Source organism: Macaca fascicularis, chromosome 10 (assembly GCF_037993035.2).
Source record: "Macaca fascicularis isolate 582-1 chromosome 10, T2T-MFA8v1.1".
Lineage (NCBI taxonomy): Eukaryota > Metazoa > Chordata > Mammalia > Primates > Cercopithecidae > Macaca > Macaca fascicularis.
Window position 1 is genome coordinate 120,396,542 of NC_088384.1, and position 23,526 is coordinate 120,420,067.

A 23,526-nucleotide genomic window follows, 5' to 3' on the forward strand; every position below is an offset into this window, starting at 1 on the left:
CGGTTCTCTGGGCACCTCAGTAGATGTTATCTGTGAGAAGGCCAGGGCAGAGGGAGGCTCAGCTGTAGCTGGTAGAGGAGCAGCGGTCATTGCTACTAACTTGGGGAGGATATGTCTTAGATTTTGTGGGTGACACAGTGACCCTATTTTTGTTTGTGCTTAGACAAAATTATGATGTGGCCTTGGATCATGATGGTGCTTCTCTACAAAAGTATTTATGTCCAATAGGAGACCCCATGGCCTCCATCTGAGCGCCAGGCCAGTTCCTGATGTCATGGTCCACTTTTCTTCTTGGAGGTCATACTAGTATCTATTTCTTGGAAATAACCTATGTAGAGTGCTTAGTATGTACCCTGTGAAGGGTTATGAATGCTGATGGTAGTGGGAGCTGATATGGAGGGGAATGCAGGAGACACCTTGGAAAACCAAGCAAGAGTCTGAAGTTGTGGCAGGCCAGGTTTCACTAACACAGGCGTCCATTACAACTGTCCCAGCACGGACTGAGTAGCCAGGTTAAACATTAAAAGCTGATTGAGCCAATGCCCTTATACAAAGGTTGGAATGTAACAAAGAGCCCACCAAGATTTTTGCCTAGGCTTTTCCTGGGCCTTGAAGCATGACAAGATAATGAAGGAACTCTTAACAGGACCCTTTTAGGATTAAACAAATTGTATTAGGGATCTGAAGAAACTCCCCAGGCCTCCACAAATAAGTGTATGGGGGTCTAAAGGAACTGCCCATACCATTATGATTTAGCAGGAGATGAGATAAGGGTAATCACCCCAGCACCTGGACCCATTTAGATTAAGTAAACTTACTGAGGCTCCAGGAGAGGGTCTTCAGGACTTAGATCTTAGTTATAGATTAGAAGAAGTTAATCTCTATGTCTTTAGATGAATGCACACGTACACGTAGACATACAGCTTAGAAGGTATACAAGCTTCAGAAAACTTTGTAATTTTGAGTTGGTCTGGTGATAATTTCCAGGCCTTCTCCTTGTAACCGGTTACAGAAATAAAACCTCCCTTACTCCCCAGCTTACCTGCATCTTGTTATTGGGCCAGGAGAAGTAGCGCCCGACCCTCAGTTGGTTCCAGGAACAAAGGGAGTGTCTGAAGACAGCAGTGATGTGATCACACTGTTTTAGGAGGACCACTCGCCAGAGCCCAGGGGAGTGGTGGGAGGGGTGGAGCTGGGGCAGGGCAAGGAGGGATGTATGGAGGACATGTCCCCTGGCAGTAGGAAGAGGGTCAAAGATGACTCCAGGGCTTCTGTAATTTGAAACATAAGCTCTCAGGTGGAAGGACACTACTGAGAGCCCCATGAAGGTCATGAGGTGGTGGGCCATCTCAGGTCCATGGATCCAGGACCATGGATCAACAAGAGAAGTGAGGTTTCCCTGGGACCACATAACGTGTTGAAGGCACCGGCCTTTGGTTTTCAAACTCTGCTCCTAAGTGGAGCTCCAGGGTCTGGGTAGGAATGCGGCGCAGGAGGGAGGCGGGGACGGGAGACCCAGGCCCACTCATCCGCAGCAGCGACGCTGGCACTTGCTGCACATATGGGGTGGTTTGCATGGCTGTACTTGAAGAAAAGGTTCCGCAGCTAAAGCCCATCTGCAAAGCCCCACGCGAAGTTTGGGCAATGGGCTGTGTGAACCCTGAAAATGTGAGACAGGTCTCAGTTAATTTAGAAAGTTTATTTTGCCAAGGTTGAGGACGCGCCCGTGACACAGCCTCAGAAGGCCTGGCGACCTGTGCCCAACGTGGTCGGGGCACAGCTTGGTTTTATACATTTAGGGAGACATGACACATCAGTCAATACATGTAAGAAGTACATTGCTTCGGTCTGGAAAGGCGGGACTTGAAGCAAAGGCAGGAAGACTCCAAGCGGGGAGGGAGCGTCCAGGTCACGGTTAGGTGAGACACAAACCGTTACGTTCTTTTGAGTTTCTGATTTGCCTTTCCAAAGGAGGCAAATCAGATACACATCTATCTCAGTGAGCAGAGAGAGGAGTGACTTTGAATGGAATGGGAAGCAGGTTTGCCCTAAGCAGTTTCCTGCTGGAGTTTTCCTTAGTGATCTTGGGGGCCCAGGATATTTTCCTTTCACAGCTGATTTCACAAAGCCGGCTGGGTAGGAGGGCCCCAGGGCCGGGTGGCAGGGCGGGGGTCCCAGGGCGGCTGTGCTTGGTGCTGGGAGGCCGCCCGAGGGCAGCGCCGGCCCCGAGTCAGCCGCCGCAGGGCACCCTGGAGATGCGAAACGCCCCCAGCCGTGGGTCAGCAAGGGCGTCTCAGGTGACCCTCAGGGAGCGCTTCTCAGGCAGCCTGTGCGGGGTCCGTCCTGGCTGAGCACTGCGCGGACGGCGCGCCCACGAGACTCGGACCCGGCCTAGGGCTCAGTGGGGCGGGCGGACGCGGGCAGCCCACGGGAGTGGGGCCCTCCCTGCGTCGCCATCACCCCTTTAAGGTCCAGGCCCGCGGCGCATGCGCAGTCAGGCCGTTGTGCGCAGGCGCAGAGGCGGCGGCGGCGGCGGCGGCGGATGTTTACGGCGGCCGAGGTTGGAGCGGCGCTGCCGGGCAGCGGACGCACGAGGGACGCGCCCGAGGAGCTGCAGGTCGCAGCTCAGGCGGTCCGAACCCGTCGGCCGGCCGAGCCTGGAGGTAGAGCCGCCGCCGCCGCCGCCGCCGTCCCCCCCCTCGGTCCGGCCTGCGGCGAGCGGGCGGTGTGTCCCCTCGGCCCCTTCCCTCCTCCTCCCCCACCCCCGGCACCCCTGCGCCCGGAGCGCTCCTCTGGGGGCCTCGCTTCTCCCCACCTCGGGCACCCTCGCTTCCCTCCAGCGGCCCCCAGGGCGCCCCGCGTTTCTCCGAGCGCTCGCGGTTTCCCTTCGGTCTCTCCCGGTGCCCGTTGCTCACTCACACTCTTGGGTCTGGTTAGTCCAGACCTGCAGCTTGTCCTTGATTTCCCAAGTGGGCAGCGTTTGCAATTCCAAGGCAAGCCAAGAACTAAGGTTTAGAACAAAGTCTACCTTGGACCCTTTCAGAAGATGACAATTTTTTTTAAAAAGTTGTCCCCCCCGCCCCGTGCCTTGGAGATAGTAAGAATTGGAGCAGAGCTCTGGGACTTCCCTTCACGCATCGAAAGAGATCTTTGTTAGTTGGAGGAAGAACTTGTCTGAGCTTCGTGCCTTTTGTTTTTGTGAGAGGGTTGTGTCTCCCAAATGAATGTTTGCTCCAGCGTGCACCTCAAATAAGTCACCTGAATATCCACGCCCTCTTTATCCACCCCCTCTTTACTCGTGTGCCTAGATTAGTTCTCATTTTCTTCTCAAGGGAATGGCTAAACAGCTCCGATGTGGGCATTTGATAGAATGTCATTCAAGAATGAGTGATGTTGAGGTGCCTATAAGCAACTCAGAAATTGTTGTGGCCGTGCTTGGGGGAAATAGAGCCTTACACTCAGGTGATGAGAGGAGACCTCAGAGGTGATGGGTCCAGGGCCTTTCTCCCTGTCCCACCCCAGCTCGTACCTCCGGTGGAACTCCGCTGGGGTTGTCAAGAGCTCCTTTCATTCATGGCAACTTCATTTGTTAGAAAGCTTCTCTATGTATTTAGTAGGCATTGTCTCCAGCATGTACCACTGGTCTGGCTTTTGTTAGGCCCATTTATAGTGTGCATGTGACAGCCTTTCAGGTACAAATGCTCCTCGACTTGTGATGGGGTCGCATCCCAGTAAACACGTCGTTAAACCTGAAGTCGAGCCATCCTAAGTCGGAGACCATCTGTATTTGAAAAAAGTCCCTTTGCATTCCTTGTAAGAGTTCTGGTTTTCAAGGTGAGAAATCTGTGTGTTTGTTTGATCATTCTGCCCAAAGGAGATGTGGCTTTGGGTCCTTTTTCCCACTCATCTTCCACAATGAATTACTGTGTCCGTATTACCCTTAAGAAGTGACATCCATGTTGGAGTGTGGTCTTCTCCCAAAACTCCATTACCATGCTTCATACTTGTGTTGACACAGCCACAATCACAACCTCCTCAGGTGTCAGTTCGGAGACCTTCCCCTGCCTGTCACCACCCAGCAAGTGTCCCTCATGTGCCCTGGCAGTTGGCATTGTAAGGAGCAGCCAGGTTGTCATGGACTGTTGCTAGTTACTACAGAGTAGTGAATTATAGTAAGGATTAATTACAGCAGATAATGTGCACAGTATCATCGAGTGCAGCATTCTAAAAATGATTCTACACTTTGAAAACTTGGATTTGACTAGATTGTAGAATCTAGGTGAAAATGATAGGATTTGGTTTGGCAAAGAGCTTAGTTGTCAGTGTTTTTGGTGACATCATGACTGATCACATCCACAGTCTGTTGTAAACAGCGATGGTTTCCAGCGTAAGGGAGTGTTAGATTACCAGACAAAGATGGTAATAAATGTCAGACCCTACAGCTATTCACATGGATCCTACCAATGGCAATAGATATAGATGGGGTTGCCCCATAGTCAAAAGGTGACTGGTGTGTTGTGTGGTAAAGAACGTTGCTGTCTTGAGTATTTTTAAAAGCTGCATTGGTGTGGTATTAAAAACACAGGCCTGTTGCCATACAGTCCTGGGTTTGAATTCAGCCCCCTCCTCACAAATTGGCTGACGTGATCATGAACAAATTAACTGGCCAGCTCCAATTTGCTCCTTAATGTTGTGAAGTGTAAATGAGGCCATGACTGGCAGGTGGTACCTGGAAAAGGGTGCTTGTTTTTACTAAAAAGCTGTCCGAACTTTCCAGTTAAGGACAGAGTTCAAAATAAGTGATAGTTACTTAATGGAAAATGAAACCTATCCAACATACAGTTTGAGGTTGCCTTCTAAAGATGTGGCATTGAGACAGAATGTCAGAACATTATATACAGGCTTCTGGGTGAGGAGGTGGCTTTGACTGAGGAGAGTATGTGATTTCCAGCTCGTTTCCTAAATAGAACCTTAAGCATCCAAACACATGATTCCGCTTTTAACCACTGACCTAAATTTTAAGATGACTGTGCCAGGCTAGGGGTGCAGCCACAGAGCTAAGTGGCTTATCCAGGAATAAACTTGACCTCATTAGGACTTAATTCCATCTAAGTCTAAGTCAACTGGCTGTGGACCGTAATCTAACAAGGGCTCTGAAACAATTCAAAAAATTCAAAAAGGGTGTGAAAATTTAATGACTGTACCATCCTATTGATTTGCAAAACGTAATATTCAGCTCTAAAATCTTGAGTATGAAGTTTGAGTATTCCACCATAAAAATAGAAGAGAATTTGTGTTAAGCCATAGCCTTCACCCTTTTTGTTCACTTGTAAGGAACTACGTGATTATTTTCATTCCTGGGAAAACCTCTCCCACCACGGTCGCCTGTTGTGTACGTGGGTGTGTATGAAATCTGCCCCCGGCCCCTCGCCACCCTGCAGTATTTCTTAACCATCCTCGTTCTGCTGTTAGAAATCCAGAGGAATGTGAGGAGGAAAGCAAGTATAAACTTCATCATAATTATAACAGGTTGTTAAAAAGATTGTGTTCATTTCAGAAAATGTCTTCATGAGGTCTGGTGGTCTTTTCCCCCAACACTTTGTATCTGGTGTTTTGTAAAGCATTACCATTTTATGTGAAGTTAAAGCAGTTACTTTGAAAAAGTTACATGGGGTAAGTATAAAATTGGAAAGGATATTTTTGTAGTTTTAAGAAGAGTAAGACTTCTCCATATGGAAGAGTGTTTTCTTGTGAATTAGATGAAGCTACACTGTATTTTAATAGTTAGGCTCAGAGGTGACACATTCTGCGCTTTTTCTTCTTGAAGGCAGCTTGGGAGAAGGTAAGACAAGTAGTTGTTATTTTTAAAGAGTTGGGAAAGCTGCATATCATGCAATTAAGAAGAGGCTGTAGGAAGTTCTGGTAGCAGCCCTTCCTACACTTAAACTTTAGCCAGGAAGTTGATTTTGCATTTGTTAGGAGAAGGTGTTTGTCACAGTGTGTTCAATTTGGGAAGAGTGTTTTCTTGCTTTTTTTGTCTAAAATTTGAACATCAAAATATCCAGATCAACAGGTCAAATGGATTGCTTGACTTGGGTGGGTATTTTTGTGTTATGTTGGGGATGTAGAGTTCCCAGATGTAATATAGGACACCACCTAAATTTTTTTTCTTTTTTCTTTTCTCTTTTTTTTTTTGAGACAGAGAGAGTCTTGCTCTATTGCCCAAGCTGGAGTGCAGTGGCATGAGCTGTGCTCACTGCAGCCTCTGCCTCCCGGGTTCAAGCTTTTCTCCTCTCTCAGCCTTGCAAGTAGCTGGGATTACAGGCATCCACTAGCACGCCTGGCTAATTTTTGTATTTTTAGTAGAGACGGGGTTTTACCATGTTGGCCACACTGTTCTCGAACTCCTGACCTCAGGTGATCCGCTCACCTCAGCCTCCCAAAGTGCTGGGATTACAGTCATGAGCCACCGCACCCGGCCTAAATTTGAATTTCAAATAAATCTCAAATAATTTTTAGTGGTGTTGTTTACCTGAATTTCCAGTGGAACTGGGATTTTTTTTTCCTTCTAAATCTAGCATCTCTGGGTGGGGCGGGGGATGAGGGGGTGTTGACAAAAGATAGTCTATTATTTTCAGAATTCAGAATTCGAAAGTGGTATCTGTTTAGAACTTTTATTGTTCTGCTCTTACTTTTAACATAAACCACTCTTTTTAAAAATTTTTAATTATAGTATTGCCTAAGTGTAATCTTGAACATGGGCGGTGCTGTGAGTGCTGGTGAAGACAATGATGAGCTGATAGATAATTTGAAAGAAGCACAGTATATCCGGACTGAGCTGGTAGAGCAGGCTTTCCGAGCTATCGATCGTGCAGACTATTATCTTGAAGAATTTAAAGAAAATGCTTATAAAGACTTGGCATGGAAGCATGGAAACATTCACCTCTCAGCCCCATGCATCTATTCAGAGGTGATGGAAGCCTTAGATCTGCAGCCTGGACTCTCATTTCTGAACCTGGGCAGTGGCACTGGGTACCTGAGCTCCATGGTGGGCCTCATTCTAGGTAAGTGTGGAAGGAGAGTCTGAAAACTCATCTGTCTCAGGGAAGGAGGCGTCTCCTTTGACAGAAAATGTAGTCTGCTAATGGCCCGCCTGGGTCGAGACCCCAGCCTTCCCAGTAGTTATCTGACGTTGACATATCACTGGGTGGTGGATGGAGGGATGAGGGAGGAAGGCCTGCATGCATCTCATGGCCCCAGGTTCTCCAGGGGGACCTCTCCTGTTCTCTGTCCCCTCTGCCTGTACTGCCACAGCCTGTACTGTGCACCTGCCCTCTGGACAGTGGAGGACAAAGACAGTTGTGTAAATCTTGACCCCGCTGTGATTTCTTGATTTAATTTTATCACTCAGTCTTCGTTGGCACTCCTTTTCTGAATCGATGGTAATTAACTTTAAAGTCCTTTCGGAGTACTTCTAAGCAGTTTTTTTTTTTTTTTTTTTTTTTTGACAGAATCATGCTCCATCGCCTAGGCTGGAGTGCCGTGACACAAACACGGCCCACTACAGCCTTGACCTCCTGGGCCCTAGCAGTCTTCCTGAGTACCTGGGGCCACAGGCGTGCACCACCACACCTGGCTAATTTTTAAAACTTTTTGTGGAGATGGGGTCTTGGCGTGCACCACCATGCCTGGCTAATTTTTAAATTTTTTTTAGAGACGGGGTCTCGCCGTGTTTCCCAGGCTGGTCTCAAACTCCTGGGCGCCAGCTCTCCACCTTCCTCAGCCTCCCAAAGTGCTGGGATTACAGGCATGAGCCACCATGCCTGGCCAGATAACTAAGAAACAGATAACTAAGGAAAAACATCACTTGGTGCAAAATGCTACGGGGGGGCGGGGAAGGCATCTGTTTTTAACTCAGTAAGGTGGAAGGGTTTTGCCAGAGGAGTGGTAGGAGCTGATCTCTACTGTAAAACCTTGCTCTAAACAGGAAGCAGGGCCAGGCTGCTGAGGCATGCTGGCTAAGACACTGGATGAAACCAGTGCAGAGAAGCTGGAGTCTGTATTTTTTCTAAATCCTGTTAGAACTGACAGGATTTACGGATGGACTGTATATGGTTGTGAAAGAAACATCAAGAATGTGGCTTGACTTGGTGGTTCATGCCTGTAATCCCAGCCCTTTGGGAGGCCAAGGCTGGAGGATCACTTGAACCCAGGAGTTTAAGACTGCAGTGAGCTATGATTGCGCCACTACACTCCAGCCTGGGTGACAGAGCGGGACCTCGTCTCTAATTGAATTTTGTGGATATGGAATGAGAATTTTGTTTTTTTTTTCTAAGTCTGTATAAATTGGAATTTGGTGAAGTTTTGAGACCGATTATTTTGACTTTAGGCTATAGATTGCTACCTTCAGGTGTAAAAATGTGTAGATTTTTATAATGCTTTTTGACTTTAACTTCTCTTCGATGGAAACTGTTGTGATCCTTGTGCTTTGAGAAGAGAACACGGTGCCCAGGTTATTTATCATTTTTGAATTTGGGAATTGTGATTTCCTCCAATGTAGCTGAAAAATTGGAGCTATAGCTAAGGTAGAACCTTGGGGAGAAATAGGTGCTCTAGCTGACTAGATTAGAAATGCTGTTGAAAAGAGCCAAAATGCTTAGGAAAAGATGACTTAAAGTAAGCCTGAAATGGCCAGGTGTGGTGGCTCACGCCTGTAATACCAGCACTTTGGGAGGCTGAGGCAGGCAGATCGCTTGAGGTCGAGTTTGAGACCAACCTGGCCAACATGGTGAAACCCTATCTCTACCAAAAGTATAAAAAATTAGCTGGGTGTGGTGGTGCGCACCTATAATCCCGCTAACCAGGAGGCTGAGGCTGGAGAATCACTTGAACCTGGGAGGCGGAGGTCACAGTGAGGTTACAGAGGTGCCACTGCACCGCAGCCTCCATCTCAAAAAGAAAAAAGGAAAGTAAGCCTGAAATGGCCTTGCTGTAGTTGACATCCCCTAGAAGTTATAAGAAAAGGCCTTCCAACTTGATATTGTTGCTTGTCTTTTCTGAATCCCCTGTTTACTGGGAATTTCGTTGGATTTTGGGAGAAGAGACGTCTGAAGGAAGGCAGGCCTGTTTTCTGCTGTAATGGATGTGACATGCTGCTTTGATGCAGTTGGAGGAAGTGACTTCAGGGTTTGCTGTCATGGATGCATGTCTTGGCTGCGTCTCCAGATGCTGCAGCTTATTCAACCTTAACAGCACTTTGTGCAAAGCACTCCAGAGTGAAAGCTCATTGGCTTCCCAGTGCCTGTGAATGTGGCTCTCTTATCTGACAGATTTCTTTACTGTGACCCTTCATTGCCTTTCACGTGGTCTGAGCTGCATCCTGGGTCAGCCATGTTCCTGTGCTTGCTCTGTGGCCTCCTCTCCCCTTTGCTCAGGGCTGTCCTTACCTTCGTTTGTCATCAACCAGGGGAGAATACAGTAGATACTAAGAGATGGTGACTCATAAGTCACCTACCTGAAAAAATGCTGTGTGATTAGGAAGCAGGGCATACCTGGGAGTGACTCTGCCAGGGGAGGCCTTGCAGGTCTGGCTTCAGTGCCATGTTCCAGTGCCGTGTTCCAGGTGCCGTGTTCCTGACACCCCCCCCGCCACCCTGTGTCCTCCTTCCCCTGCTAGTCATCTTTTTATTAAGCAGGTGGGTTGAGATATTTGTGTTACTACTGTTTGGTGTTAAGCTTCTTGGGAATAGGACACATACCTCATATCTGTTATTAGAATTAACTGCTTATTAAGTGCTTGATAGTGAAGGTGAGGGGTCAGTGAAAATAAGATGAGTAGGAAAAATCAAGCAGCTATTTTTGGTCTCTGGCACAGTGGCAGAGTCGGGAATTGAAGTCGGGGAGTTGTCAGAAGGTCTTGACATTCGGAGTAATTCAGGATTTCATGTTGTAAATAGTGAAAAGTTGAACTCTCAGGTAGGGTGTATTTTGATGAGGTAATGTTTTAGCAGCAGCTCTGTGTGTGAAATCTGTTGAGAGAGAAGAGCAGCGGGTACAGTTGTCCAAATGGGGGCCAGGGAAGCCCTTTCCTGGGCTGGTAACTCTTGTCCTAGGAGGGCCCGCATGGTGCAAAGGTGTGGGAGGCACAGAAGGTTGCTTGTTTCTCAGCATTTCTGTGAGATTGTAGGGTCCAGTGCTGCATGATCACTGTGGTAGATGCGTCTACTAAGTAAAGTCCTACGTGCCCTATTGATTTTTACATGTAGACTTAAAAAGTTGACGTGTAACTTACCCATGTAAATGAACAAGTGTGAAGTGTGAATTCTGATGGACTTTTACATGTGCATCCACCTCCATATAAACTCCACCCGGAGCAAGATACAGACTAGAATCAGCACCCCAGAAGGCTCCCATGCCCCCTCCTCCTTCTAGAAAGGTCCCCAGTGTTGCACCTTCCAGAAAGGTGATGACGGTTTTGCCTTTGTCAGTATAGATGAATTTTGCCTGATTTTTACCTTCGTGTAAGTGGATTCCCACAACAGAGAGACTCAACAGAGAGACCCATAACAGAGAGACTCATATTGAGTGTCAATACTGTGTTCTCAGTTAACGTAGGGGCAGTTTTATATGGAGGGAGGGCTTTCATCATTAAGTGGACTTGTAACATTTCTCAGTTTTATTTCAAATTACTGATAAATATCCTTTGATATAAAAAATGTTTCATTGCGACTCGGAAGCATAGTTTTATCTTAATGATGATGATTGAACCCTGTTTTGTGAATATTATAATGCACACATCTGAGTGTTTTGGGAAACTTTTCAGGGAAAGCAGAATTGTCTTAAATGTTACCTCTGGACAAACAGGTGAGGCCTGTGTCAGTTGCACTTGCAAATACATGTTTCTTCTGTAGTTCATTAGTAAGACTTGAACATTTGGTTTGTTTCCATTTTCAAATGATTCTTTAAAAGTTTGAGAGCAGAGAAGCCCAGGCTCCAAGTATTTATGATGTGGTGAGCCGTGATAATGTGATGAGACTTCAAAACTTGGTGAGTGTCTGCAGTTGCAGATGCTAAATCAGATGCGTCACAGTTGGTAGAAGTAAACAAATGAGCAGGAGCCCTTGCTCTGGTTCTACATGTTTTCTTATTCTTAAACATTTTAGGTCCTTTTGGCGTGAACCATGGGGTGGAACTTCACTCAGATGTGATAGAATATGCAAAGCAGAAACTGGACTTCTTCATCAGAACAAGTGATAGTTTTGACAAGTAAGATGAAATACTATCCATTGGCTCAGATAATGTGAATTATAATTTTACAAAGTTTTGCTCAGATAGAAAGAAATCAGCTTATTAGTGTTCAAGTGGTAGCAAACGTAAATAAACTGTGGTAGGATGATCCTATGTGCCCGTTCTAAGTTTTAAAAAATATTCTGTGTTTTTGAGGATTTTATGGTATTTCAAACTGTTACACCTACATAAGGTAATTTCTGACCAATATAAGAATAGAAGAAAACAGAAAATGTTCATTTGCTCAGTATTCATGTTTCCTATTTAAGACAACTTTTTACCACCTAATTTTTCCTAAAATGAAATTGTTGCATTTTTCTTTAAACAGTATATATAACTAGCTTTTGCCATTTTAAAATAAGACGTTAACGTTCTTATTTTAGGGATTAAAATTTTTAGAAACACCAAGTGCAGTTTCACCACCCCCACATCTCACTCATTGTGTTAATAGATCTCACATAAGATGATAGGAAGATGACACAGACAACAGTGATTGGAGATTGTGTTAAATATGGATAATACTTTTGATACTCACTTTCATACTGTTTTGTTTGGCATTTCTAGAGTTCTTGTTATATAGTATAATTCTTTTTGGAAGTAATTCTTGGACGTTTGTAATTCTTTCCTTCCAGCTCCTTGCTCTGTAAACTGTGTTACATTGCTGTGGGATTTTAACCTGTGGTTAGCATAGGTTTACTGTATAGACTTGTTGCAATGTGATACCTTTAGTTGCAAGAAGCATTTTTTACTTCCAGGTTTGACTTCTGTGAACCTTCCTTTGTTACTGGGAATTGCCTGGAGATTTCTCCGGATTGTTCTCAGTATGATCGTGTGTACTGTGGGGCTGGTGTGCAGAAGGAACATGAAGAATACATGAAGAATCTTCTCAAAGTGGGAGGGATCCTTGTCATGCCACTGGAAGAGAAGGTCAGATTCCCTTCATAACTGACATTTTTGCACACTGTTTGCCAAGGTCTGTTCTGGGCAGTTTATGTATACTTACTCTTTTAACAATTTCCTGCATTTCATAAATGAGGAAACAGAGGCAGGGACAGGTGAGGGAGATGCCAGGTCATGCACATAGCCTAGGTGGGGCCAGAACCTGACTCAGGTGGGTACTTCAGAGCCTACACATGAAACCCTTTTTCTCCCCCTTCCTTCTCTCTCTCTTTCCTTTTCCTTGTTCTGTCCCTTCCTCCTCACCTCCCTCTTCCTTCCCCTTCTCCTTCCCCCCAGCTGTTCTGAGTTTTAATTCTAATTGTTAATCTGTTATAATTGTTCTGTTATTAGAATTATATATAACATTATTAGAGTAATTCTATTCTCATCATTAGTCTAATTGTTAAATGCCTTGATGTTATGCACTTTACAGGAATCCTTTACTTAGTGAGAGTCTTGTCCAAGTTTGCTATTTGGTCATGCATGTTTGTCTGTGTTACTGTGTTTCACTGTGAAAAATAGTTCATAATAAATGAACAGATTAATCAGACATGAATTGGTCACCAAGAAGAATGTCTCCCAGTCACAAAGAACTAGGAAAACACTAATAGTAAAAATTAGGAGGTTTTAATTGTTTCAATAAAAATTTGGAGATGAGATCTTGCTCTGTCATTCAGGCTGGAGTTAATAGCTGACTATAACTTCAAACTCCTGGGCTGAAGTGACCTTCTGCCTCAGCATCCAAGCAGCTGGCACTGTAGGCACGTGCTGCCATGCCCAGCTAAATTTATTTAATTAAATTAATTTATTTAATTACAGACAGAGTCTCACTGTGTTGCCCAGGCTGGAGTGCAGTGGCGCAATCTCAGCTCAGTGCAACCTCTGCCTCCTGGGTTGAAGCGATTATCCTGCCTCAGCCTCCTGAGTAGCTGGGATTACAGGTGCGCGCCGCCACACCCAGCTAATTTTTGCATTTTTAGTAGAGACAGGGTTTCACCATGTTGGTCAGGCTGGTCTCGGAGCGCCTGACCTCGTGATCGCCCGTGTCGGCCTCCCAAAGTGCTGGGATTACAGGTCTGAGCCACTGCGCCTGGCCTAATTTTATTTTTTTAGTGACGGGCTCTCACTGTGTTGCCCAGGCTGATCACAAACTCCTGGCCTCAAGCAGTCGCCTCACTTCAGCCTCCAGAGTTGTTGGCATGAGCCATCACACCTGGCAGAATATTGTTTTAAATGTCTTTGCTTATACAAGTGAAATTACAGGTCTTTGTTGCTATACAAAAATGCATTGGATTTTTTACTGGAATTGTATCATCTCGATTAGTTTGAGGATTGTGGACATCTTTACAATGTTTCGTCTGCTTATGTAGAATATGAAATAGGGGTTTATAGTTTTATTTACGGTTTTATACATCATTTATTGATTATATGGAAATACTTGTTTTTCATTATAACGACATTCTTTTAAAAATGTTTAAACACATGTTTTGCTGCTATATAAGAATGTTTGTTGATGTTTACTTAGTACATGGCTATTAATCCTTTAAGTTATGAGATTTGTGACATAGAATCTTAGTTTTTAGAGGATTTACTGACTTAGATATTTTTAGAAAAGGCCAGCATGTAATCATAGCATGAAAGAACTGACCAAAAATAGTTTTGTGACCTGTGTAGGCCACTTGGAGACTGACCCAGCCACACAGAGCACACAGAGGGTCATGTCTAATTGTGTTCTCTGGTGCTCCGAATACTTGAATTCAAAAGAAATGTTTTGATGACCTACACTGGAGTGTGTTAAGCCACCAGATTCCGGTGCTTTCGTGGGGGTGATATCAGGGCAAGGCTCACTTAAACACTTCGGTGTTTGTCTCCAAAGCATGAGGATAATTGCCCAGGCATCCGAGATGACAAGTTTGCTTTTAAAAAAGTAACAGGGATTCTATATAACAGTATCTGTGACTACAGTGCCTATCAGGAGTTACGCCCGCCGCTCCCTCCCCCCGCCCCCAGTAACAACAGGTCAGGATTCAGTTGGTTATTAACATATCTTTAATTACTTTATACTTTAGAACAGACCCCCTTTTCACCCTCAATGTTGACTTTTTTGGAGAGTGCTAGAGCATTGTCTTATAAGAATCCTCACATTCTCTATGTGATTGTTTCCTCTTGCTATCCTATAACTAGTTTCTCTATAATATATAATTTCTGTAAACAGAAGTTAGGCCTAGGGCCTGAATATATTCAGGTTAAGCATTTTTCCAGGAATATTCATAAGACAGATGTACTTCATGGCACATCACATTAGGGGTCCATATGTCAAGATATTTCATTTTATTGTAAGCGTATCTATGTATTTTTGTAGTATGTATAGGAATGATTAAATATGAGCTATTTAGTAGCCAAATCTTTTGAATATTCTCATTTTGTCTCTGGGATAGTTGACTAAGATAACACGCACGGGTCCTTCAGCTTGGGAAACCAAAAAGATTCTTGCTGTTTCTTTTGCTCCTCTGATCCAGCCCTGCCATTCAGAGTCAGGAAAATCAAGACTTGTCCAGTTACGTAAGTATACCAGTCTTTACTTATTTTATCTTTTAGATCTTTTTCGTCTGGTTAGATTTTAAAAGGAAACAAAGCTTACAAAGAACCTTTTGATATTAAAAAGCACCACTCCCATGCTGAAACTAAAATTCTACAAGCAATTTCAGGCATTAAAAAAGTTATAATCTATTTTTAGCCTATTTCAGGTTATTTTAGCTGTCTTTTAAATCTACAAAGAGCTGTTGCTGGTCACGCCACTGAAAGCGTAGGACGCACATAAAAGGGAGCTCATTTTGCCACGTGGGAGACTGAGCCTCTTTGCCGCTTCCGCTGGGTGAGGTCTTCAGAGAGAGCCATCGAGAGGGCTCCTGCAGAGTCATGGGGCATCTGTTCCCCAGGGCACCAAGCGCCTGCTGCCTCATGAGTAGACGAGGGCAGAGAACACATTCCAGCTAATCTGCTGGGGTGGATAGGAGACTTTCCGTGGAACCTTACACAGCCGAGCCTTTGTGTTTCACTAGTTGAGGATGCAAACTGAGCAAGGAACTGATACCAGGGCCAGCACGATAGCAAAACCTCCTGATGTTTTAAAATTTAAACAACTCACACAGAAATGAGAGTTCCAATTGATTTTATTTAAAATAAAACTATCAGGATGCTCTCTGATCATTTAGAAAATTTGGAAAATGCAAATTTTAGGAAGGGAAATGCAAATAATAGGAAAAAGTTTTGCATAGTCCCACCACTCAGAGACAATACATTTTGGCAAATGTCTTCCAGAAAAGTTTTTTGGTTTATTAGGAATCATCTATTAAATGATTACACTTTGCTTTGGTCTCTACTAAGTACAAGTTCTAAGAAATAGACACGGTTCTTGAAATTTGATAATGAGCAACAATAGGACATGCAAAACGGTTGGAGTAATTAGGGAAGGTTTGGCAGAGGATGATGTTTGTGCTCGGCCTTCAAGGGCAAAAAGCAATTCCCCAAAGAGGAGAAAGTGGAGAAAAGTGCCAGCAATGGTGGGGCAGAAGTCAAAATGCATGTTCCCCGTATAGTCAGAGTTGGGACTGGTGGGAGAAACTACTGGTATGTAGGTTAGAATTGGGTTTATCATGTTGGCTGGGCAGAGCTATCAGATGCTTCAAGCAAAAGATCCTGGATAAGCCTGGTGGTCAGGTGGAGGGTGAATCTGTCAAATGCATGCTCTGAAAATCTCACCAGAATAACCTTTTTAAGTAAGTGCTGCTCTTGGCTGGGAGGTCACCAGCTTCCAGAGCCTTAACAGAGTTTGGGAAGGCAAGGGCATCTTTGGGGTATTTATGAGACTTTTTGAGGGTCTGGTTCAAAATGAGTCTTTCCCTGTGAGGGCTTCATCTGGCCTGATAAGAATCATGACAATGTGGTGGGCAGTTTGGATGCTTGTTTTGCGGAGATGGTTTTGAAGAGAATGTAAGATAATCAATATTAATGTGATGCTTTTAGAGTTTCTGAAGTGACCCATTGGGTTATTTGCAACTTTTCTTTTCCTGGGCCAGAGTTTCCTAGACTAGTAAAGTCATGTTCGTGAAGACAGTGGAATAGAAAACTCTGTGAGTCTAGACATACGTGATACTGGATCATGTGAGTGTAGATGCGTGGTGTGGGGTGTGTAAGTTTAGACCTGCATGATATGGGGTCAGAGCGTAGACGTGCACAATGAGGGGTCATGAGTGTGGACATTTGCAGTGTGCGGTCACGTGTGTGTGGGTGTGCGTGGTGTGGGGTCGTGTGAGTGTGGGCACGCATGGTGTGGGGTGATGAGAGTGTGAGAATGTATGGTGTGGGGTCGTGAGCGTGGGCGTGCATGGTGTTGGGTCATGGGTGCAGGCGTGCACGGTGCAGGGTTGTGTGAGTGGGCGTGCACGGTGTGGGGTCATGGGTGCAGGCGTGCGCGGTGCGGGGTTGTGTGAGTGTGGGCGTTCACGGTGTGGGGTCGTGACTTGAGGTGTGCACGGTGTGGGGTCGTGACTTGAGGTGTGCACGGTGTGGGGTGTGAGTGCGGGCATGCATGGTATTGGGTCATGTGAGTGGGCACACGTGATGTGGGGTTGTGAGTGTGGGCGTGCGTGGTGTGGGGTCATGGGTGCAGGCGTGTGCTGTGGGGTCATGTGAGTGTGGGCGTGTGCTGTGGGGTCATGAGTGCGGGCGTGCACGGTGTGAGGTGTGAGTGGGTACGCGTGATGTGGGGTCACGTAAGTGCGGGCATGCACGGCGTGGGGTCGTCTGAGTGCGGGCACGCGTGATGTGGGGTCGTGAGTGCAGCTGTGTGCGGTGTGGGGTAATGTTCATGCACGGTGTGGGGTCGTGTGAGTGCGGGTGTGTGCGGTGTGGGGTCACATGAGTACGGAAATGCATGGTGTGGGATCATGTGAGTGTAGATGTGTGTGGTGTGGGGTAGATGGGTTAGCTTTCAGATTGAATGGACACAGGTCACATTGGAAGCAGGAACCAGTGGAAAGCTGTTGAAATTTTCCAGGCGAGATATAAAGATGAAAACTAAGAGACTGGCTTCTACAGTGGAGAAGATTGAATGATACATACAATGATACAGTCCTTCTGAGGAAGGACATGTGAGGTGTTCATTGTTTGTTGTAGACCTGGGTCTATGGGAGGCTCAGGATCCTGGTCAGGACTGGATTAGAACCTTGGGAGCTATTGGCTGGCCTCTGTTATTTAAAGCCACAGAATGGATGTAAAACCAAGGACTAGCAGTCATACTGAGAGGGGGAAATGGTGGAAATTGGAACCTTAGGGAGCATCACTGGGCTGGATGGAAGAGGAAGAGCCTGCAAGAGAAAAGAGCTGTGGAGGTCAGAGGGAGCGGCTGTGCCTTGGGCCAGGGTAGCAGTGAGCCACGTTCCTTATCCCAAGCCGACACCTTGGCGATCTGGAGAGGCCAGAGCTGAAGGCTGGGACCCTGAGGGCCTCGGAAGGAGTTGTTTCAGCCTTTTGGGGCAACAGCTAGATCCTAGTGCTCTGGAAGTAATCTTTCTGGATGTGAGATGATGAAGGAAGGATGGCTCTACTTGAAGAGGGAGCTGGGTCACAGATGGGGCAAGAGGCATGATCGTGTTGTTTGGTGAGGAGACAGGATTGAAGACAAAGGAAGTGCCAGAGCCTGTCCTGGAGAAAGGAGAAGGGACCTCTTGTCCGTGGAGTCAGAAAAACAGGAAAGGTTGAAGGGAGAAGATGCTACTTACTGCCAAGGACCTGGGACACAAGCCTGTTTGAGGGTTTCCGAAGAACAGTGGAGAGAATCTCTGCAGGCCTTTCTGATTTTGGTGATAAATGTGTACAACACAAGAGCTCTCCCTGTAATGCAGACTGTTGTTCTTTGGAGAAGTGGAGTACTGGAGGGGAAAAGTGATGCTGATTTACTTTTATTAATGATATATAATTAATACTAAACTATAAGTTTAATGTAATTTTCCCTTTGAGAAATATTGCCTGCATGAAATTGTGAGCTTTAATTGTCAAATGTTCTTTCTCCTTGGTGTGCTTTAGAGTTTTTGCTTTTTCTGAAAAATGTTTGGATTTGCATTTCTGTACTTTAATAAAAATGGAACAAATATTCAATGTGTGAATAGCTATGAAAATATTAGTAGATAAAAGAATATTAGGCTGGGCACGGTGGCTCATGCCTGTAATCTCAGCACTTTGGGAGGCTGAGGCGGGTGGATCACTTGATGTCAGGAGTTCAAGACCGGCCTGACCAACATGGTGAAACCTCGCCTCTACTAAAAATACAAAAATTAGCTGGGCATGGTGGCACGTGCCTGTAGTCCCAGCTACTGGGGAGGTTGAGGTGGGAGGATCACTTGAACCCAGGAGACGGAGGTTGCAGCGAGTGGAGATCGCACCCTTGCACCCCAGCCTGGGTGACAGAGTAAGACTCTGTCTCAAAAACAAGAATGTTGGAGACATATTCACTCTATTACTAGTAGGTGGGTATTAATACACACATGAACGCGCAGACGATAGAATAATGAAACTAGGCTGTTGGAGACATATTCACTCTATTACTAGTAGGTGGGTATTAATACACACATGAACGCGCAGACAATAGAATAATGAAACTAGGCTGTTGGAGACATATTCACTCTATTACTAGTAGGTGGGTATTAATATACACATGAACACGCAGACAATAGAATAAAGAAACTAGGCTGTTGGAGACATATTCACTCTATTACTAGTAGGTGGGTATTAATATACACATGAATGCGCAGACAATGGAATAATGAAACTAGGCTGTCAGGAAAACAAACTGTAACCCAGGTGTTGGTTCCACCACTGATTAATGTAGCCAAGCAGTATTGCTTCCTTTCCCTTTCAAAGTTAAGAACTGATGCATTTGAAAATGTCTTTTGAAAAGTACCATATGATTGTAAATCAGAGCACTAATTGACATTTGCTTAGCCTGCTCTCATATTCTTTCAACATATTCATAAATTTGCAAGTTAATTCAAATGAAGTTACGGGTCTTAGATGTGTAGGCATTGTGGTCGTGTTGCTCAGATGAGTTTGACTGTGTCTCATTCTTTTGTGCCGCAGCACCAGTGGCAGTTCGCAGCCTCCAGGACTTGGCTCGCATTGCCATCCGGGGCACCATTAAAAAGGTTATTCATCAGGAAACTGTGAGCAAAAACGGAAACGGACTAAAGAACACCCCCAGGTTTAAACGAAGGAGAGTTCGCCGCCGTCGAATGGAAACGATTGTCTTTTTGGACAAAGAAGTCTTTGCCAGTCGGATTTCCAACCCCTCAGATGACAACAGCTGTGAAGACTTGGAAGAGGAACGGAGGGAAGAAGAGAAGACCCCGCCTCAAACAAAGCCAGACCCCCCAGTGAACTTCCTACGCCAGAAGGTCCTGAGCCTCCCTCTGCCAGATCCCCTGAAATACTACTTGCTTTATTACAGAGAAAAATAAGTCTCCTGTTTGAAAGGGGGAAATGAGGAAGAGCAGATTGCTGAGTCTGAAGTTTGTGCTGCCTATGTGCTGTTGAACCTGGAGGCAGACATTGCGGGGAAGGGAACTGCTGGGCTCATCCACATCATGGTTTTCTTCTTCTAGTTCCTGATTGGCCTCTAAAATTGTATTCAGTTGTATGATTTCTTTACGTAATTCCACAAGACCTTCATTGCATAGAAGATTGTTTTCCCAAAGTGGAGAGAATCTTCATAGAGAAAAAGAGAAGGCTGTTTCTTTTTCGGCTCTGATGAAACACTAAAGTGTGTGTAAGAGAGACTGTTTGACGACCGTCCCTCATACAACATGCACGTTACTCCCTAAAGATGAAAACCAAAGTGGAAACTAACCTGTGTTGCTTATAAAGTGTGAAAGCACAAGCTTATAAATGTATGAAATCTTTTCTGGGTGTGACGCACCTGCATCCAAGTTTGAATTTTTATGATACGTGCCACTTAGTTACTGGCACTGAGTATCACTGAATTTCTTAGTTTTCTAGTGGGGAAACATTATTGAGAAGCCCTCCCTTATTTTAAGTAAGTTAATTAAATCTTATGTGAGTTGTCAGTTGAAATTTTTCAAAGGAAAAATTTTGATGGGGTGGAGGAATGAACTGCCAAATAATCTTTCTGGAATTCCGGGAGAATTCCAAAGAGGGTTTTTTTTTTTTTTTTTTTTTTTAATGACATGTTTTGATACCTTTAAAAGAATATCCTGGAAAAGGAAGCGAATTTTTTTCTGTGTGTGAGCAATAAGCGAAGTTACATGTGCCGTAACCGTAGGGATGCTTCTGTACCCAGTTTTAAAGATCATCATGGTTTTCTAAGGTGTTGACACCCTCCATCCTCAGAGCAGGTAGAAAGTGTTAAATAGACTGGGACTCTAGGTAGAAAGGAATTAGACTGGGGACTCTATGATGGACAGCCTGTGCTTTTTGACTTCAGTTTGCTATTTTTCTGTGATCACATTAGAGTACTGATTCATAGATTCTATCTTTTATAATTCTGGAGAAAAAGAGATTTGTTAGTTTTGTAATTTTTTTGTAAGAGCAAATGTATGTATTTTAGTAGCTCCATTGATGAGAACAGTGTAACTCGCACTGACTTGTGGTATCAGCCTTCTCTGAGCCTTGTGTGTGGAGAGCTTTCTATCTTACCAAGTGGTAGGGCTAAAAGAACAGCAGCGTTTTTGGTAGTCACATAGCAAAATGATCAGAGTTACATTGCTTATTCCAAAACATTGGTTCTTTTTAAAACATTTTTTTTTTTTTACCCAAAGAAAAGAATAATATAAATTATTAACAATAAACATAAATTCAGAGTGTCGATATAGGATTCGGTATCCAGAGTTTATTGTTAATCTTAATCCTCAGCTTCTTGGGAGTTGCTGGGCTTCAGTGTCTCTGTGGTTTCGCCACGTTAGCTAAGCTCTGGTTATTTTGGATCTTTTCTGCTTTTTTAAGTAACTGAGTCATTTTTACCACACAATCCAGTTTGCATGTATAGCTGGGAAACGTATTGCTCTAGATTGGCCAGTTTAAGTCATTTTAAAGAAAGTTAGTTCATAGTTGTTGCCTTTTAACTCATAGTCAAGCTTCATTCTTTCAAAGAGAAACGTATGATTTACATTTACTTGCTAATATTTTGTAGTTTGGAGATCCTTGTGGGCATTATTCTAACATGTAGACAGTTAGTTGGAAATTTTTGGACATAATATTAAATGAGTGGTATCTGTGAAATTGGTTATATTAGGTGGCTTGACTAGGTTTTTTTCTATAATTGTATATGGACTGCATTTTTTAAAAAACCACATATGCCTTTATGCTAGATTGTAAAAAAAAAATTGTATTACAATGCATAAGACATGTTTTTCCCTCATATGCTAGACTTTTCCTAGCATTTCGTATTTCTGTGTTGTCAGTGTGTGATTTTTAAATCAGAATTTGGTTTAAAAAAATATGGTTGTAATATATGTGAGAAATAGTTTGGTGTTTACCTTATGAAAATAAAGGATTGTAAGTAAGGTTTCCCGCGCACCTTATAGCAGAATTCAATATAATATAATACACTACTTTCTGTTTTCAAACAGATAAATCATAATATAGTCTGTATTGTCTGTAAGATCTATCTCGTAAACCACATTCTTGACAACTATTTACTTTTGAGTAGTTTGTATTTTAATATGTGACTTTTGTCTTGAAAAGTAGTATAGTCATAGACTTGTGCAAAACAAATTTCAAATTTATAGATATTAAGTTTGTAATGAAAGAATCAAATGTGTATGTAAAAATACTTTTTACCAGTCTGGAACTTGGGAAAAATCCAAGGAATTTGCAACATAGATTTTAATGAGCTGGTAAACACAAATCATGTCAATAAAGGTAGTCAGGATATTTTATCCTTAGCATTGCTTCTGCATCCTGTGTGGGATTCCAATTCTTGAGTATGTTCTTTTAAAAATCTTAAGAACCTTTTTTCGTTATTAACATGTGTTTACTTTCAGCAAATATTTGTATTACTGCTTGATTCTGTGAAATTCACAGTAGATGTAGAGAAGGCATTATTTTTCATTAATAAATGTGAAATTGGAATGGACAAATGGAGAAGTGGCTAGCTCCAAGTACATAAGAGAATAGGGCCTTGAAGATTGCAGTTAATGTTTTTGGCGTAATTTTCCCACGTTCAACTTTTTAAGGGGCAGAAATTTTTTTTTTTCGTTTTCAGTTATCTGTTCAGAGCACAAATGTTATTTAGATCTTGAAATTCTGGGGCCAATCTCCCAAAGAGCTTATATTTTCTTTTTTCTTTCTTTTTTTTTTTTTTTGAAACGGAGTCTTGCGCAGTCGCCCAGGCTGGAGTGCGGTGGCGCGATCTCGGCTCACTGCAAGCTCCGCCTCCCGGGTTCTCTCCATTCTCCTGCCTCAGCCTCCCGAGTAGCTGGGACTACAGGTGCCCGCCACTACGCCTGGCTAGTTTTTTTGTTTGTTTGTTTTTTTAGTAGAGACGGGGTTTCACCGTGTTAGCCAGGATGGTCTCGATCTCCTGACCTCGTGATCCGTCCGTCTCGGCCTCCCAAAGTGCTGGGATTACAGGCATGAGCCACCGCGCCCGGCCATACTTTCTTTTTTATTGTATGTGCTTGTTGGGATGTGTTTTACATTCTGCCTTCCAATTTTTTATTTTGACAGTTATATATTTTAAGATAATTTCATGCTGTCTTTACTGATCTCTGAATTTTCCTTCCTGCTGTATTCGTCAGGGTTCTTCAGAGGGACAGGACTAATAGGATAGATATATATATGAAAGGGAGTTGATTAAGGAGTATTGACTCACAGGATCGCAAGGTGAAGTCCCACAGTAGGGCATCTGCAACCTGAGGAGCAAGGAAGCCAGTCCGAGTCCCAAAACCTGAAAAGTAGGGAAGCCGACAGTGCCGCCTTCAGTTTGTGACTGCAGGCCAAAGAGCCCCTTTCAAACCACTGGTGTAAATCCAAGAGTCCCAAAGCTGAAGAACTTGGAGTCCGAGGGCAGGAAGCAAAGCATGGGAGAAAGATGGAGGCCAGAAGACTCAGCCAGTCTAGTCCTTCTGTGTTCGTCTGCCTGCTTTTATCGTAGCCGAGCTGGCAGCTGATTAGATGGTGCTCACCCAGATTGAGGGTGGGTCTACCTCTCCCAGTCCACTGACTTGTTAATCTCCTTTGGCAACACCCTCACAGACACACCCAGGAATGATACTTTGCATCCTTCAA

General features: G+C 44.2%; 1 protein-coding gene across 10 annotated transcripts; it reads left to right on the forward strand.

Moving 5' to 3' along the window:
* Positions 1-2,540: 2,540 nt before the first annotated feature.
* PCMTD2 (protein-L-isoaspartate (D-aspartate) O-methyltransferase domain containing 2) lies at positions 2,541-22,195 on the forward strand. 10 transcript variants are annotated; one of them, XM_045363297.3, is made up of 6 exons: positions 2,541-5,842; positions 6,734-7,064; positions 11,163-11,265; positions 12,042-12,213; positions 14,664-14,787; positions 19,363-22,195. In XM_045363297.3, exons 2-6 carry the CDS (start codon positions 6,758-6,760, stop codon positions 19,737-19,739), a joined length of 1,083 nt encoding a protein of 360 aa, XP_045219232.1. In that variant the 5' UTR covers positions 2,541-5,842; positions 6,734-6,757; the 3' UTR covers positions 19,740-22,195. The 10 variants fall into 10 exon arrangements, with proteins under 10 accessions (XP_045219232.1, XP_045219228.1, XP_045219230.1 ...); XM_045363293.2 differs by having other exon boundaries at positions 2,541-2,725; XM_045363295.2 differs by having other exon boundaries at positions 2,541-2,725; positions 14,745-14,787.
* Positions 22,196-23,526: the final 1,331 nt, after the last annotated feature.